We start from the raw sequence: 16,841 nt of genomic DNA, 5'->3' as shown, positions 1-16,841 counted from the left end.
GTCTAGAGAATATCAAATGGATCCGTTAGAAAGAAAAACGTGAAATTTTTGTTTTGTTCTGAAAAAAGAAGATTTCAACATGTTTGGAAGATATGTCAGTCAATGCATTTCACTCCCTTGTAAACTGTCGGGTACATTACAGGAAATAAACAGATCATACTGTGTCACAAAGAAATTTATACAAATATCATTATCACGGAAATATTCTACAGAAACTAACAAATCAAGAAACATGTCTGCAATTACAGAATTTATGTTAAAGGAAAGAGGATTTGAAGTGAAGCAAAAGCAAAGTTTTATTTCATCAAAGCTAAACGATTCTACAATTTACGAACTGGAAGATGAATTAGATGAAGAGTATGATCTTGAAGAACAAAATCCTTTGATGTATGCTGAAGGAGCATTAGAAGATCACATAGAGGATGTCATAGCTAGTCAACAAATACATGTAGATAAAACTGAAAATATTACTTTTACACAGATTAATGCAGACATCAAAATGGGAAAGCCGGATCCTGCAGTTCCAATGAGCAATATAACTTGTCAAGGCTGTGGAGCCTTTTATCATTGTAAAGATCCTTCCATTCCAGGGTATTTACCGAGTGAAAGGTTTTTGTCTCTAACAAAACAGCAATTAAGAAGAAGTCTGTGTCAAAAATGTAGCCTAATGCATAATCACAATATATGTCTTAATGTAAGATCATCTGAGGAAGAATTTCATAAAATTATTGAAACAATAAATGAAGAGATGGCTCTTTTAGTGTTAGTTGTTGATGTTACTGATGTCAGAAACAGTTTAATGCCAAACTTATTTAAACTTCTAAATAAACAGAGTCGTCCACTATTTATAATTGGAAACAAAGTTGATTCAATTCCAATGGATGCATCTGGCTATTTGAAACGAATTAAAAGTTATTTATTTCAAGAATGTAAAGAGGCTGGTCTTAATCCTAATGGTAACAATATAAAGTATTGTGGACTAATAAGTGCTAAAACAGGGTATGGAATAGAAGACCTAATATCAAATTTAATGGTTCAGTGGAAACACAATGGTAATAATCTTTAGCAGGTTTATAATGATTAAATGTTCTTTACATAATTGAGTCTTGAAGTTTGCAATTGTTTTTAACAATATTATTACAACTTTGTTTTTTCCTAGAAAATAAGGATCTCTGGTATGAATATGAACATGCATGATTGTCCATGAGACATTTATTGACTTATATAATTTACGATTGGATAAATACAAGAAGATACATTTGTACTAATACAACATGTACATGTATCTAGATTTTGAGCTACATTTGTACATGTATGGAAGAGACACTTGCAAATACATGTATATACTTCTATCATTTACAATTGTCTTCAGATGTTACATGTGATTAAGTACTAAAATATCACTTAATTTAAGTTATTAATTATATATATAAAGATTATTACATGTATTTCTTTCAGGGAATGTTTATTTACTTGGAAATACAAATGCAGGCAAATCTACCTTGTTTAATGCACTCCTACAGTCAGATTATTGTAAATCTAGAGCGAGGGAAATAGTCCACAGAGCTACAGTTTCAGTATGGCCAGGTAAGAACACATGTTTGCCTTTTTGGTATAGAATAAATAGCTATGTACAGTGGTTGATCTGATCAGGGGAGATAACCATCAAAATGACTGATTAAATCAGTAGTAAGTTTGTAACATTCAGTTCCAACAATGCTTTTAAGCAAATGCATGTATATCAAACAGAATTAGAATGATCTATAAAAAAGTTTTGAATAACTTTGATATTGTCCCTTAAGTTACTAATAAACCTAGGTTTCTTCGATATTACCTGTACATGTACATTGTAGCATGGATACATTTTATGTGATGCATATAAGGATCTGAGAATTTAAATGTGCTCAAAGGATGTCGGTAAAACTAGAAGTGCCATTAAAACCTATTATAATAATATAGATATAGGAAGATGTGGTGTGAGTGCCAATGAGACAACTCTCCATCCAAGTAACAATTTAAAAAGTAAACCATTATAGGTTAAATATGCCTGTTTAATTTCTAAAATACACACCAAAAACACAAGGCTTTAAATATACTGTATATTGATAGAAAAGTGTGTGATGGTGTTGGTTCGAAAAGTAAAAAAATAAGTTAGAATATGTCCTAGATCATATAGAAAGAGTAAATAAATATATATATATCATTTACATGTATAAGGCTTTTCTATATCTATTAAATTTTAAAAAAGTGCTATATGGCATATGATTTTTGGTTCTAATGGAGATAATCAACGTTTTGATTAGATTTTTAACTGTATCTTAAGTTTTATTTTTCTCCTTCTCTTCATGACATTTAATGTGTGTATAATTGTATTCACGTGTGGTGTACTAAGATGTTATGTTATCATGTTTGAATTGAATTGTAATTTTATGGTCAATAACAATATTGTAATTATAGTCATGAACATTGTTTTTGCTTCAATTTTTTTAAATAATTTTAAATGTCATTGTGACACAAGTATGCAAGTAATTCAACAATATGCTGTTTTCTTTAATTTGATATACATTGTATGCAGGAACAACAATCAGTACATTGAAATTTCCAATATTGAATCCAAAATCTTGGAGAATGCAAATGCGTGAAACTAGGTTAAAACAAGACAAGCAGACTTTAGTGGATGAAAGAAATCTCCAGAAATCTATAGTTCAAGAAAAGGAAAACTTAAGGAATCAATGGAAATCTTCAACTTTGTCAGGTATTTAATATAGTCATAGTTCTCGTACGTATGGGAAATAATAATTTCATGCTGGGCTTGATTTTGTTAGAATTATTTGACAATTCAAGATACATTTATAGCATTTGTTTATGTTACTGTTTTCTTTAGGCCTAATTAACACGTTTGATGGTCTTTAATCTGTTGATCACTTTATCATGGGTTAATGATTGTTATCACTACGATTTACACGGGTCAATGTTTACTTTGCAATTTCCTTTAATCCAGACTATTTGTAACCTTCGTTTCTAAAGGCTTTAATTTTTCAATTTTTATTTTTAGGAAACTAAAATCCACGAACATGTAATTCTAATGCAATTTGGATGTAACAATTTTTTTCATTGGCTAACAGTTGCCGTCAAATCCACAGTTGACCAGGCGTAACTAAGGAGAGACCCTCCATTTTGAATTGATGAATCAACAAATGTTCGATCACTACTATATAATCAAAAATAAAACAACACCTACCTCAAATTTGCCGTTTTAATGTAATTTTATCCAAATTTGAAGCGTACAGGTAACGAAATAACCTCCAGTTTGTAAGTTTTCGTTTGTATGACGTCACGTTTAGCCATGACGTCTTTGTGCCAAAATTATTCCTGAAGTTTCGCAGATTTTTTTTTATTTGACAAATTAAGACATTTTTTCAAGTTTTATCGTATTTTTGTCTTTTTGTAATGCATTAGAATCGGAATAACAGTACTGTAGTTGAAGAGTTGCCACCGTCAATTTTGATTTGACGGTCGCAAATCTCCGTTTTACTGTCTCCGCTCCGCGTCGCCAGTAAAACTGCATTTGCGACCGTCAAATCTACAATTGACGGTGGCAACTCTTCATCTACAGTACTGTTATTCCTTAAATATTGCTCAAACCACGAAAATTGATACCCACGAATTAAAGTACTTTCACAGTAAACAATACAGTATACATAGTTACAATCACAAATAAGAAACAACAGTTTTCATATACATTGTATTAGCATGATTAGTATATAGGAGTAGATATAAAACCTTCGTCATACATGTATCTGCAAAGATTATTTTGTCTTCCAACATGTCTAAATCTAAAGTAAATAAACAATATTTTATTTGTTTTCTAGATGTATACCACAAAAGAACAATGTTTTTGATTCACAAAGATTTATTATCTTTAAAAATGAATTGAAGTCAACAATAAATAATTAATTTTCCTCACTGTTTATATTAAATCGAAGGCTATTTAGGTGTAACAGACTTTGGAAAAGAGCCTCCTCGATATGACATGTCTACTTTCCTCACTGTTTATATTTTATTCAATAGATGTAGGAAGATGGGGTGCGAGTGCCAATGAGACAACTCTCCATCCAAATAACAATTTATAAAAGTAAAAGATTATAGGTCAATGTATGGCTTTCAACACGACCCTTGGCTCACACCCAACAACAAGCTATAAAGGGCCTCAAAATTACTAGTTTAAAACCATTCAAACGGAAAAATTAACGGTCTAATCTATGTAAAAAAGAAAAGAAACAAGAAACATGTATAAATTACATAAACAAACGACAACTACTGTACATCAGATTCCTACTTTCATCACTGTTTATATTTAATTCAAGGCTATTTAGGTGTAACAGACTTTGGAGAAGACTACCAAGAGCCTCCTCGATATGACATGTCTACTTTTGAAATGAAGCATGATTCCCTGGTTTCTAAGAGTGGGCGTGACCATCTCTTAGATCTACCTACTAGTATAAACTTTGATGATGTTGAATATCAGCAACAAAACCGTTGGCTTTTAGATTCACCTGGTGTTATTTGTGAAAAGCAGGTAACTAACACATTACTATTACTGATGCTTCATTTTTTTAGGTGGGTATCTATTTAGTACATTTTACTGTTTGTATATACTTGATTTCATGGTGTGCTCATAAATTTGTGGTTAGTCTGTTTATGTATTGGAATGTATAACTATTTAAAATTTTGTATTTTGAATGGCTTTTGTTTACTTTTTTTGCAAAAGACAAATGATAGAAATTTGTTTGATAGATTAAGGATGTTTGCTCCTCTTGTTTTTGATTTTTTGTCAGATATGTGAAATCCTCTGGTTTTATCCATCTAGTGCCCATTAAAAATTTGCCCATTAAGCCCTTTTTTTTCATAATTTTTTTTTTTTTTTTTTTGATATGTGAAATCCTCTGGTTTTATCCATCTAGTGCCCATTAAAAATTTGCCCATTAAGCCCTTTTTTTTCATAATTTTATTACATATAGTTTTATAAGTCATATCTAAAAATCTTATAGAATCCTTGTTATTTTTTCATTGTTTTTGAAAGAAAAATGATGACGATGTTAATTGTAAGAAAATTATAGAGAGAAATATTTCCCGCTAAATTTTCAATGGCTTATATCTGGAAAACAAGCACACGGACCCCTAATTTTTTTCTGCTTTTCTAGTTTCTTTATTTATATACTATCAATTTATAGCAGTCTTATAAAAAGCTTGTTATTTTGAAGCAGAGTAACGAACATCCTTAACACTAGCTTTAATTATGCTAGAAAATCTCTTGCTCAAAGAACAAGGAGAACAAATGAGTACAGTTATACATAAAATAATAGATCGCTGCAAAGAAAATGTGTCGAAAATATCATTGTTAGAAGAAGCAAAAGATACCAAAGTATACACATTCGATATAAAATGCGTCAAAGACCGATTGTCAAATATGGAGAGCGATGTCGAAGAGTTACAATGGAGATCAATGACTAACAATATCATTATATCTGGATTGAAGCACGAGCCAAATTAGGATACAGAGACCACTGTAAGGGATTTTATTCGCAAAAAACTCGGAATCATTGAAAATATGAATTTCGTTTCTGTACATCGTTTCGGAAAGCAAAGACAAAATATAATGACGAAGTTTTTATCTTTGAAAGATAAACAGGTAGTTATGAGGAACTGTCACAAATTAAAGGGGACAAAAATTTATGTCCGAGCACAATTTCTGGTACAAACTGAAAAGAAGAGGAAAACCTGTATCCTATTTTAAAGCAGGCAAAGCAAGACCGAAAGAAAGCTGTTTTGGTAAGAGATAAACTTTTCTTAGCAGGAGAATTGTACAAAACAAACGATGACAGAGTACCAAAACACATGGATAATAAGGAAATACCGAACAGAAACAGCCAAATTTTTGAAGCCGATCATTCATCGGATAAATGTCCATTTATCAACTTGACCCGGACCAGTGATTTCAACTCATGGAATCGTCTGAGACCAAAACGAAGGGAAATGCTGAAGCGGAACAGAATTAGTTCTGACGAAGCCGGTTTGAAAAGCCTGGCCTATATATATAAATTAATGCAAATGTACTTGAACTCTATCAACAATCTATCTTGAAAAATTTCATCTACGCTAGTACTATCCTATCTTATTTCACATATACTGCGAATCTCTTGTTCACCAGTTGTGATAAAAGGTTTGCGTTATTTTTTATTTGTTATATTTATTGAGCAATTTATTATTTTGTATACTACATAATGCTGCTCTTGTTGCACACACTATGTGCCTGAGTGTATTAATAAACTTGTATTGTTGTATTGTTGTTGTTGCTAAAATTTTGAATTTGAGGTATGTATGTAGATTGTTTAAACCCATGAAATAATTTCGGGTTGTGTAGTGTAAATCCAGGAGATATTGATAAATTTTTATAGGTTTAATCAAGTTTTTATTACACATGTTATATGAAAAGAAAAAAATAAACTTCTGATGTAATCTATTTTTGTCTGTAGACAGTAAACTGTATTATTTACATGTCATGATTTTATTACAGTAAACCTTTAAATCATTTATACTGTATTGATTATTAGAATTAACAATTAAGTTTTATTGACATTTTCTTTTACAGATAATCAACTTATTGACACCCACTGAGTTAATAAAATTGTTGCCAACTGATGTGGTGCCACCTAGGGTGTATTTGTTAAAACCTGGGCAGTCTATGTTTATTACAGCCTTGGGGAGAATAGATTTTATTGAGGTAAAAATATATATATATATATATCAGTGCTCTAGCTAGAAATCAAAAGGGGCAGGGTGCCAGTGGAGGGCAGGGCACTTTTTATGATAAGAAAAGGCACTGCTCATTTTGTCTACGTTTCTGTGTGTATCACGAGTTAACGAATCTCTTTTTTTACTGTTTATGTTGGTTTATTTATTTAACCCATTCAATATGTACATGATTATTATTTTATAGGGGAAAAAGCCAGTGTTTATAACAGTCCATGTTACTTCCAATATAAAGATTCACATTAAAGATAAAGAAGAGGCGGATGATTTCTATGATAAAGCCTATGGGACAAGTGTTTTGCAGGTAAGTTCATGATTACACAATAAAGATCGAGAAAAATCTAATGATTTCTGTAATCAAGCCTATGGGACAAGTGTATTACAGGTAAGTTTGAATTGAAATTTGAATTGCTGTTTTTCACAGGAAGAAAAAAAAGCTTCCTGAATATTGGTTGCAAATCAGAGCTTCTTCAAATTTAATACCAAGTTTCATGATAACATACTAAACTCTATGATGCTTTTTAGTCCCCAACTCATCGAAGTCGAAGGGGATTTTAGGTTTGCCCTCTGCCTGTCCATCCATTGTACAGTCCCGCAATTCAGTTTTCAACTCATTTTTTCTTCCTGCTTTAATATTTGGTATATTGTTTTATCATGAGAAGTTACATGTCAAGTTCGATTTTCAAGATTTTAGCATTTCCCCTTGTTCAGTTAAAGCCCTTTCCCTAGATTTCTGTTCAAAGGGATTTTTTTTTTAACTTTCCCTAGAGTAAAATTTTTGATAAAATACTTATCAATTACTTGATTCTGTTCAAAGGGAAATAACACATTTTTTAAAATAAATTTCTTCTTTTTCAAATCTATTACTCACCAATCTCTTCTTCGCCGTATACTGATAACAGGGGTATTATTAACTTTTGTTTAAATGAAAAATTGCAAATAATTTTAAGATAAAATACTTTTTTTGGGGTCCCATTTTACATCATAAATTAAAATTAAAATTAATGTTTATTCCTTTTAAACATATCTTATGACTAACGAGAAGCCTCTCTTATCTAATGTTTAATAAATAGGCCAAAAACAAACTGATATTTTTGTTTACTTTTATGATAAATATTTTCAGTAGTTAGAAACCATAATGTTCAACCTTTTTTTCAAGACCTTGTTTATTTAAAACAAAAGTATAGATTTAACAACTTCAAATAGTTAGGACAAACTATAATCAGCTGTGTCAACTTAAGATCAAAATGTTTCAAGGAATAACTTTCCTATTCTTTTTTATGATAAGTTGTGATGGATTTCTAATGCAATCCACACCAGCTTCACAAATTACTGATAAACATTATAATTTTTTGCTGGACATGTTGATAGAGGAACGCCAATCCCGTCGCAATTTAGAGGTGTTCATAACCAAGTTACAATCTGATGTGAACCATTTACAACTGTGTGGATGTACCAGTTCAAGCATTACATCTCCTGTAAACAAAACAGCTGCTTTGGAAATCAAGTTTAACACACTTAATAGTAAATTTGAAAAACTAGAGAATGAACATTCAGTTGTTGTAAACAGGTCAATTCAGTTGGAAAATGAGCTGTTTGACCTTAAGAAACTAAAGTTAAATTCACTGCAAAAAGATTTAGAAACATTGAAAGTACAGTCAATGCAACTGAAGAGTGATTATTCATTAGTTGTTAATAAATCAGATAAGTTAGAAAGTGAATTACAGGAAGTGAAACAACTGAAAAGTGTCTCTGACTTGCAGATTGTTTTGAACTTGCAAAAACAGGCCAATGATTTATCTCAGGAAATAGGACAGACAAACAATAGGCAGACAGCTATCATTTCTGAAAATAATGCAAGGAAACAGGATTTTCTAGCACTTCTTCAGAAAGTAATTAGCTCACAAGGACAAATTCGAACACTGAATAATGAAACCTTAAGCATTAAAGATGGTCTGCAGAAAGAAGAAGGGCAAATTCAAACACTGATGAATAAAACTGTAGGCATTACAAATGATTTACACACAGTAGAGGCAAACATATCAGCAATGAACAGTACCATTCAGCAAAGGATATATCCTATGATCAATAAAGGTAACTAAGTTAATTATGATTGGCAATTTTCAAAGTTATTTTACTTTGAAACTGCAACTGTGAAATCTAAATCTTGATTTATTTAATGATTGGAAAATCTTCTGCCTTCATTTGATATTGATAATGTGGCAAACAGTATGACATTTATAGGACACATACATGTATCCATGGAAATTGGGGCCACTGTGGCAGGGTGGTCTAAATAGTTACTACTGTAATCATTAGCCAGTCAACACTGAGGTTGTGAGTTTGAACTCCGCTTGTGTGAGTGCACTCGACTCCAATCACAATTGACTAGGATTGTCAGTTTTCCTATGGAAAGTCAGTTGTTTTCTCTGGGCACTCCGACAAGTCTTCTGTTGTCCCATACTGCCGGCTGTAAAATCATTGAACCGTTACCAGGAGTGTTGATGTATCCCTTTCTGTGCTTTACAAATTCATAACAACTTCTGTGCTATATCTTGACACCGATGTTAACACATGATCTAAGCATCTGCATTATTTTATAATTTAGACTTGTAAAAACAATGACTATCTTTAGTGTTATAATTTTATCATGTTTAATTAATTAATATTTATCGTTGTATTTATGTATATTAGATTTCATCTCATCTTACATGTAAGTTATTTGTTTACCTGTATTTGGATGTTTTTTAAGTACTTTGGATTCATTTTTATTCGTTGGATACCAATTTTCCTGGGTTTTCTAGGTTCCATTAAATCAGGAATTATAATTTTCAATGAATTACAAACTTTCTTTATGTTTTGTACACAGAAATCAGCAAAACCACCAAAAAATCAAATATGCACGAAAATGCAAATTTTCTTTAATCCAGGAAAATTGATACAGATGAAAATGAAGAATCCACAGTAGATTTTGAAATCTTGAAATAAGCATGTTTATCTAAATAAATGTGCAGTTAAGGTTATATCAGTAGGCGGATAGGTCAAAAATGCATTATTATTATTTATTGTTTTGTCTTTTGCAGTAAAACCAGCCTTTTCTGCCTCTCTCACTAGAACTGCAACATACTCAGCAGGTGAAATAGTGAAATTTGATAAAGTATGGACAAATATTGGTAGTGGTTATGATCCAAGCACAGGTGTTTTTACTGCCCCTGAAGCAGGTGTTTATCAGTTTGCATACACAATTACTAAGGTTTCAGACAACATTCGAGCTTACCTCTATAAGAATGAGATGAAAACTGTTGCGATATATCCTTCCACCTCTAGCAATATCCTGGAAATGGGTACAATGAATATGGTCTTACAGCTCCAGAAGGCAGACAGAGTATACATCAAGAAAACATATAAGGGAACTGTGTATTCAGAATCTGACAGCAACTTTGATGTGTTTTCTGGTTTCATGATTTCTCTTTGAACTTATGATATTTCACAATTAAAGATTTAAAAGTAGTAAATAACATTGATTCCTTTGAACCGTTTTTATCAGTGATTTATAATCAGACAACATATGAGTATATGCACAAAGAAAAAGATGTACACCCCAATTTTTTCTATAAATGACGAATGATTTGATTAGTGTTTTGATAACAGACCATATTAACAAAAATATAAATATGCCTTATTAAGACATAACATTAGTTTTAAGAAAACATAACAAATGATAAACAGAAAAGATAGTTTAATAAACAGACTGTCACAAAATTACAAACTCAGTTATTAAAACATGTGCATTCTTAATTACTGAGTGACATTGCAGACCCTCTAACACACTGGACAGTTTGTTCAAAGTTCAATGAGGTAATAACCATTGATGTAAGCTCCCTAGTGTGACATTGAGATGTAATTGAACTTTACTGTTTGAAAATGTGACTAGCCCATGGTGCAGCTATTTATTATTACATATTTGAATTGACCAGGTGAAAATATGCTTGTATGCTAATTTTTGTAAAAATAATCACTGTTGTGACAAAACTGTATAATATGCCCTTAATTTGCCAAAATACTGAATTAGGTGCATGTAGAGTGGTGATAACACCTATATTCTGTGATCTTCTGAAAGCAAGAATGAACCCTAGGAAATTATTTTGTTCCCTCCCCCAGTATGTTGGTAGGGGAAAGTTATATCTTATAGGGGGACAGTTCTAAGTCTGTGTATTGTCTTCCTTTTCTGCCAAAATGAAAGGTATTCTCATAAAGTTGGAAGTTGCTTTCATTTTAAAGGACCATCACTTCACCCTGGAACTGTTTTTTTATGATCTTTTATAATATCAAGAAATATAAATCTGTCCTCTAATTATACATTTTAAAGTTTTATCTAAATTAATAGAGATTGTTCTCACATAATGAACTTATCATATTTTTGTAAAAGTACAAGTTGTTCTAATATAATATTATAAATAAGCAGTAATTAACAAGATAGTTGGGTTGTTTCTTAAATGGCTATGATTATTTGATGACATTGTGCTGGGTATATCTATATATTCTTGCATTGTGTAAGTTTTTTCTTGTGTGTTTAAATAAAAGTAAGTTTAAGTAAGGGACAGTTGCCTCACTATGAAAACAGCTTAATTGTTACCAGTTTAAGGTCTTTGACAGTGACTCACAGTATTAAAAAAAAGGATTCTAAATTACTGCTCTCTTTTATCTGTGAACTTTGAATCTGTAGTCTATGATGATTGTAATGATGTTTAATTGGAATGAAATAAAGTAAAAGCAGAAGTGACCATATGTTGTTTTTTTATATGTAAATGCCTGGATTGTTGTTATATTTAAAAATAAGAAAATAAGTGATACTGTGGATTCATTTATTTTGACAGGTCCTAATTTTTAGCTCACCTGGCCCAAAGGGCCAAGTGAGCTTTTCTCATCACTTGGCGTCCGGCGTCCGGCGTCCGGCGTCCAGCGTTAGCTTTTACAAAAATCTTCTCCTCTGAAACTACTGGGCCAAATCAAACCAAACTTGGCCACAATCATCATTGGGGTATCTAGTTTAAAAAATGTGTGGCGTGACCCGGTCAACCAACCAAGATGGCCGCCACGGCTAAAAATAGAACATAGGGGTAAAATGCAGTTTTTGGCTTATAACTCAAAAACCAAAGCATTTAGAGCAAATCTGACATGGGGTAAAAATGTTAATCAGGTCAAGAATTATCTGCCCTGAAATTTTCAGATGAATCGGTCAATCGGTTGTTGGGTTGCTGCCCCTGAATTGGTAATTTTGAAGAAATTTTGCTGTTTTTGGTTATTATCTTGAATATTATTATAGTTAGAGATAAACTGTAAACAGCAATAATGTTCAGCAAAGTAAGATCTACAAATAAGTCCTGTTTAGGAGTTATTGCCCTTTATAGTCAATTTTTAACCATTTTTCGTTAATTAAAGTAATCTTTTACAAAAATTTTCTCCTCTGAAACTACTTGGCCAAATTAATCCAAACTTGGCCACAATCATCTTTGGGGTATCTAGTTTAAAAAATGTGTGGTGTGACCTGGTCAACCAACCAAGATGGCCGCCACGGCTAAAAATAGAACAAAGGGGTAAAATGCAGTTTTTGGCTTATAACTCAAAAACCAAAGCATTTTGAGGAAATCTGACGGGATAAAAATGTTTATCAGGTCAAGATCTATCTGCCCTAAAATTTTCAGATGAATCGGTCAATCGGTTGTTGGGTTGCTGCCCCTGAATTGGTAATTTTGAGGAAATTTTGCTGTTTTTGGTTATTATCTTGAATATTATTATAGTTAGAGATAAACTGTAAACAGCAATAATGTTCAGCAAAGTAAGATCTACAAATAAGTCAACATGACCAAAATGGTCAGTTGACCCGTTTAGGAGTTATTGCCCTTTATAGTCAATTTTTAACCATTTTTCGTTAATTAAAGTAATCTTTTACAAAAATTTTCTCCTCTGAAACTACTTGGCCAAATTAATCCAAACTTGGCCACAATCATCTTTGGGGTATCTAGTTTAAAAAATGTGTGGTGTGACCTGGTCAACCAACCAAGATGGCCGCCACGGCTAAAAATAGAACAAAGGGGTAAAATGCAGTTTTTGGCTTATAACTCAAAAACCAAAGCATTTTGAGGAAATCTGACGGGATAAAAATGTTTATCAGGTCAAGATCTATCTGCCCTACAATTTTCAGATGAATCGGTCAATTGGTTGTTGGGTTGCTGCCCCTGAATTGGTAATTTTGAGGAAATTTTGCTGTTTTTGGTTATTATCTTGAATATTATTATAGATAGAGATAAACTGTAAACAGCAATAATGTTCAGCAAAGTAAGATCTACAAATAAGTTAACATGACCAAAATGGTCAACTGACCCCTTTAGGAGTTATTGCCCTTTATAGTCAATTTTTAACCATTTTTCGTAAATTAAAGTAATCTTTTACAAAAATCTTCTCCTCTGAAACTACTTGGCCAAATTAATCCAAACTTGGCCACAATCATCTTTGGGGTATCTAGTTTAAAAAATGTGTGGCGTGACCTGGTCAACCAACCAAGATGGCCGCCACCGCTAAAAATAGAACATAGGGGTAAAATGCAGTTTTTGGCTTATAACTCAAAAACCAAAGCATTTTGAGGAAATCTGACATGGGATAAAAATGTTTATCAGGTCAAGAACTATCTGCCCTGAAATTTTCAGATGGATCGGTCAATCGGTTGTTGGGTTGCTGCCCCTGTATTGGTAATTTTGAGGAAATTTTGCTGTTTTTGGTTATTATCTTGAATATTATTATAGATAGAGATAAATTGTAAACAGCAATAATGTTCAGCAAAGTAAGCTCTACAAATAAGTCAACATGACCAAAATGGTCAGTTGACCCCTTTAGGAGTTATTGCCCTTTATAGTCAATTTTTAACAATTTTCATTAATTTGGTAAATTTATGTAAATTTTTACCAAATATAGTTCTCTGTTACTAATGGGCAAAGTTCGTGATAGATATAATTGTAAGAAGCAAAATCTTTCAGTAAAGTAAGAACTTCAAACACATCACCATCACCAAAATACAATTTTGTCATGAATCCATTTGTGTCCTTTGTTTAATATGCACATAGACCAAGGTGAGCGACACAGGCTCTTTAGAGCCTCTAGTTATTGATTGTGGGGAAAATGGTAATTTTTCTAGGATAAATTTTATCTTGGAGTTTCCCAAATCTGCATTTTGTACAGAAAATGTGTACTTATTTGAATACTTATATAGGTGGTTTACCTCTACCTACAAAATCCACAAAAATTGATATACCATGTTAAACAAAAGAATCCACTGTTTATGATTTCTAAATGAGACAAGATATCACAGAAACTAAATTATGTAGAAGTCTAAGCAACTAAAGGTCACCAGACAGCCTTCAAATTTAAGCAAAACCGATACTACATAGCAAGCTAGTCTATAGAAGGACTGACAAGACTATTTTTGTTTTTTTTTCTTTTATGATTTTTGATTTCTTGCACATACATATATAATGTAGTGTATGAAAATAATTATTACCTCATATTTACCATATTTTAGAATAATAAAAAAAGGTATATTTGTCCCCTTTCGTGTAGAAATTTGAATCTTTGGAATGATATCAATAATGATACAAAAAGATTCATACCATGTATACTGAGAAAAAAATGTGTCAAATTAATTCTGCTGTATTAGCTTTCAAAACCATCCCATTCCTGAGGCCCATAAAAAACTACTTCAATAAGCTTTAAAAATTCATAACTTATTATACGACCACAAATTTTTTTGTGCTCATATATTTGTATCACATCGGCATCCTCATACACTTAGTTCCCGGACAATAACTTAAGTTTAAGTGAATGGATCTCTATGAAATTTATAAGACATTACATTTATTATTTAACATATAATACAACAGTGATTTTGACAATGAAACAAGCTAAAATTAACACCAAAAGCACATTAATTTTGTATCTTACTAAGTTAGGAAATATTTTTAGTAAAAGTAGGACCTGGAATTTAGGTTGTGGACCTTTCAGTTTGAAGTGTCAAAGGTCCTGGATCTTCAAGTAATAAATTTTAATTTGAACCCCTGTTATTTCTTATATTAAATCTTATACTAGTATTAAGTTATTTTTTGTTTTAAGGTACCTATTGGAGATGAAGAAAGACTGGACAGTATACCATCATTAATTGGAAGAGAGTACCATTTGACAAACTTTGTGTCTAATGACCATGCCATTGCGGATATTCAGCTTTCATCACTAGGTAAGTCTTTTTTCTTCTACCAATCACAGGTAGTCTGACTGATTTAAAATGATTCAATCAGATTTTCTTTATTTGGAGTTGAGCTGTTAGTCACATGGTCATTTTTGGAAATGATTTTATGGTGCATCTAGTTCATATCAGCATACCTGCCAACTGTCACCATTTGCGGGGGATTTCCCCCATGTAGGCTCCCAAATTGAATTTTTAAAGAGCAATTTTGTCCACAATTTAAACAAAACAATTAATTTTACAATGACTGTAGGCTTATAAAAGTATAAAGAAGCCAAAAAAAACAACAATACAATGTATGTGCAGGCCCCCTTGAAGTTTTTTAAGACCATGACAGCCATCTTGCACGCAAAAACCCCATGGGCATTTTGAAAAGTTGGCAGGTATGTATCAGTTTCTAGTCATTTTGTGTTCAAACCTGAAACCAGACACATACAATTTGTTTCAGTTGAGCTCAAGATGTTTTATACATTAATCGTTCTAAGAGATATGACCCTTCACACTTTCTTTAGTTTGCCTCAACCAAATCTTATGTAACTTATACACAACAATTATTACCACAAAACACAGATCAAGTTTGAATTTTGGTGATGTGTCACTTTAAATGTTCCAGAGCTATGCCTGAATTTTTCATTTCTATTCTATTACTTAAGTTTTACTCAACCAAATGTTATGAAACTTATACTTCAAATAAATAAATACAAATCAAGTTGGAATTTTGGTGGCATCACTTTTACTGTTCTGAGTTATTCCCCTTTTTAAATAGAAAAATTCAGCATTCAATTCTCCAGCTCAAATATGCTTCAATCAAATGTTATGATTTTTTACATCATGCTTGTTACCACATAACACAGTTGGATGGCATCACTTTAACCATCCTTGAGTTATGCACCATTCAAAATTGAAGAATCGCTGAATTATTTAGTTTGTGTTCTCTAACTTTAGTTTGTCTTTATGTTCATTAAAACAGTTAGATGCAAACTGAGGCATCATTTGTATCCCATGAAACATTCTTGATTAACTTTTGATATTGCCATTTCTTTCAAGTTCAACTGTGCACAAACCCCATTTTATTACTCTCTAGAAATATAAAATGATAGTTCACCCTTGTTTATTATTTCTTTTTACAGGCTGGGTTTCTGTGACTAAGAGTGATCACCCTTGTTTATTATTTCTTTTTACGGGCTGGGTTTCTGTGACTAAGAGTGATCACCCTTGTTTATTATTTCTATTTACAGGCTGGGTTTCTGTGACTAAGAGTGATCACCTTTGTTTATTATTTCTATTTATAGGCTGGGTTTCTGTTACTAAGAGTGATAACAGTGATGTAAGACTAAGAGCCTACACACCGGGAGGTAGAGGACTGTATATAAGGGAACCAGCATTGCTGCCTAACATCAAGGCTTTCAGAGGAAAGAGAATCGGGGGAAAACAAGAATACAGAATTCAACCACCAAAAATGCTTTAGATAATAAATATTTCAATGACCTGTGAATTGTCACTTTTATGACTCCTACAAGCATGTGTGTGAAAAAAAGACACAAAACAAGTGATTTTTAGGCAAAAAAATGCAAAGAAAATAATAATATTGAAAGTGTCTGTCGGTCTGCCTGTCTATTCGTGGTCATCAGTCTTGTTCTTGTCATCCAACCCCTGTGAAACCATACCAAAACTAAACCTTATAGATAATAAGGACTTACATAATATATGGGCCAGGAAATTATGTTTCAATTTT

At 32.0% G+C, this 16,841-nt stretch overlaps 1 protein-coding gene across 1 annotated transcript; it reads left to right on the top strand.

Annotated features, from left to right (window-relative positions):
- On the top strand, window positions 1-16,594 carry LOC134715975 (nitric oxide-associated protein 1-like). Its single transcript, XM_063578592.1, has 8 exons — window positions 1-1,052; window positions 1,459-1,587; window positions 2,576-2,755; window positions 4,368-4,579; window positions 6,653-6,784; window positions 7,001-7,117; window positions 14,977-15,097; window positions 16,399-16,594. Exons 1-8 carry the CDS (start codon window positions 80-82, stop codon window positions 16,572-16,574), a joined length of 2,040 nt encoding a protein of 679 aa, XP_063434662.1. The 5' UTR covers window positions 1-79; the 3' UTR covers window positions 16,575-16,594.
- The last annotated feature ends 247 nt before the right edge of the window (window positions 16,595-16,841 follow it).

Source organism: Mytilus trossulus, chromosome 4 (genome assembly GCF_036588685.1).
Source record: "Mytilus trossulus isolate FHL-02 chromosome 4, PNRI_Mtr1.1.1.hap1, whole genome shotgun sequence".
Lineage (NCBI taxonomy): Eukaryota > Metazoa > Mollusca > Bivalvia > Mytilida > Mytilidae > Mytilus > Mytilus trossulus.
This window is presented reverse-complemented; position numbering and strand designations above follow the sequence as displayed.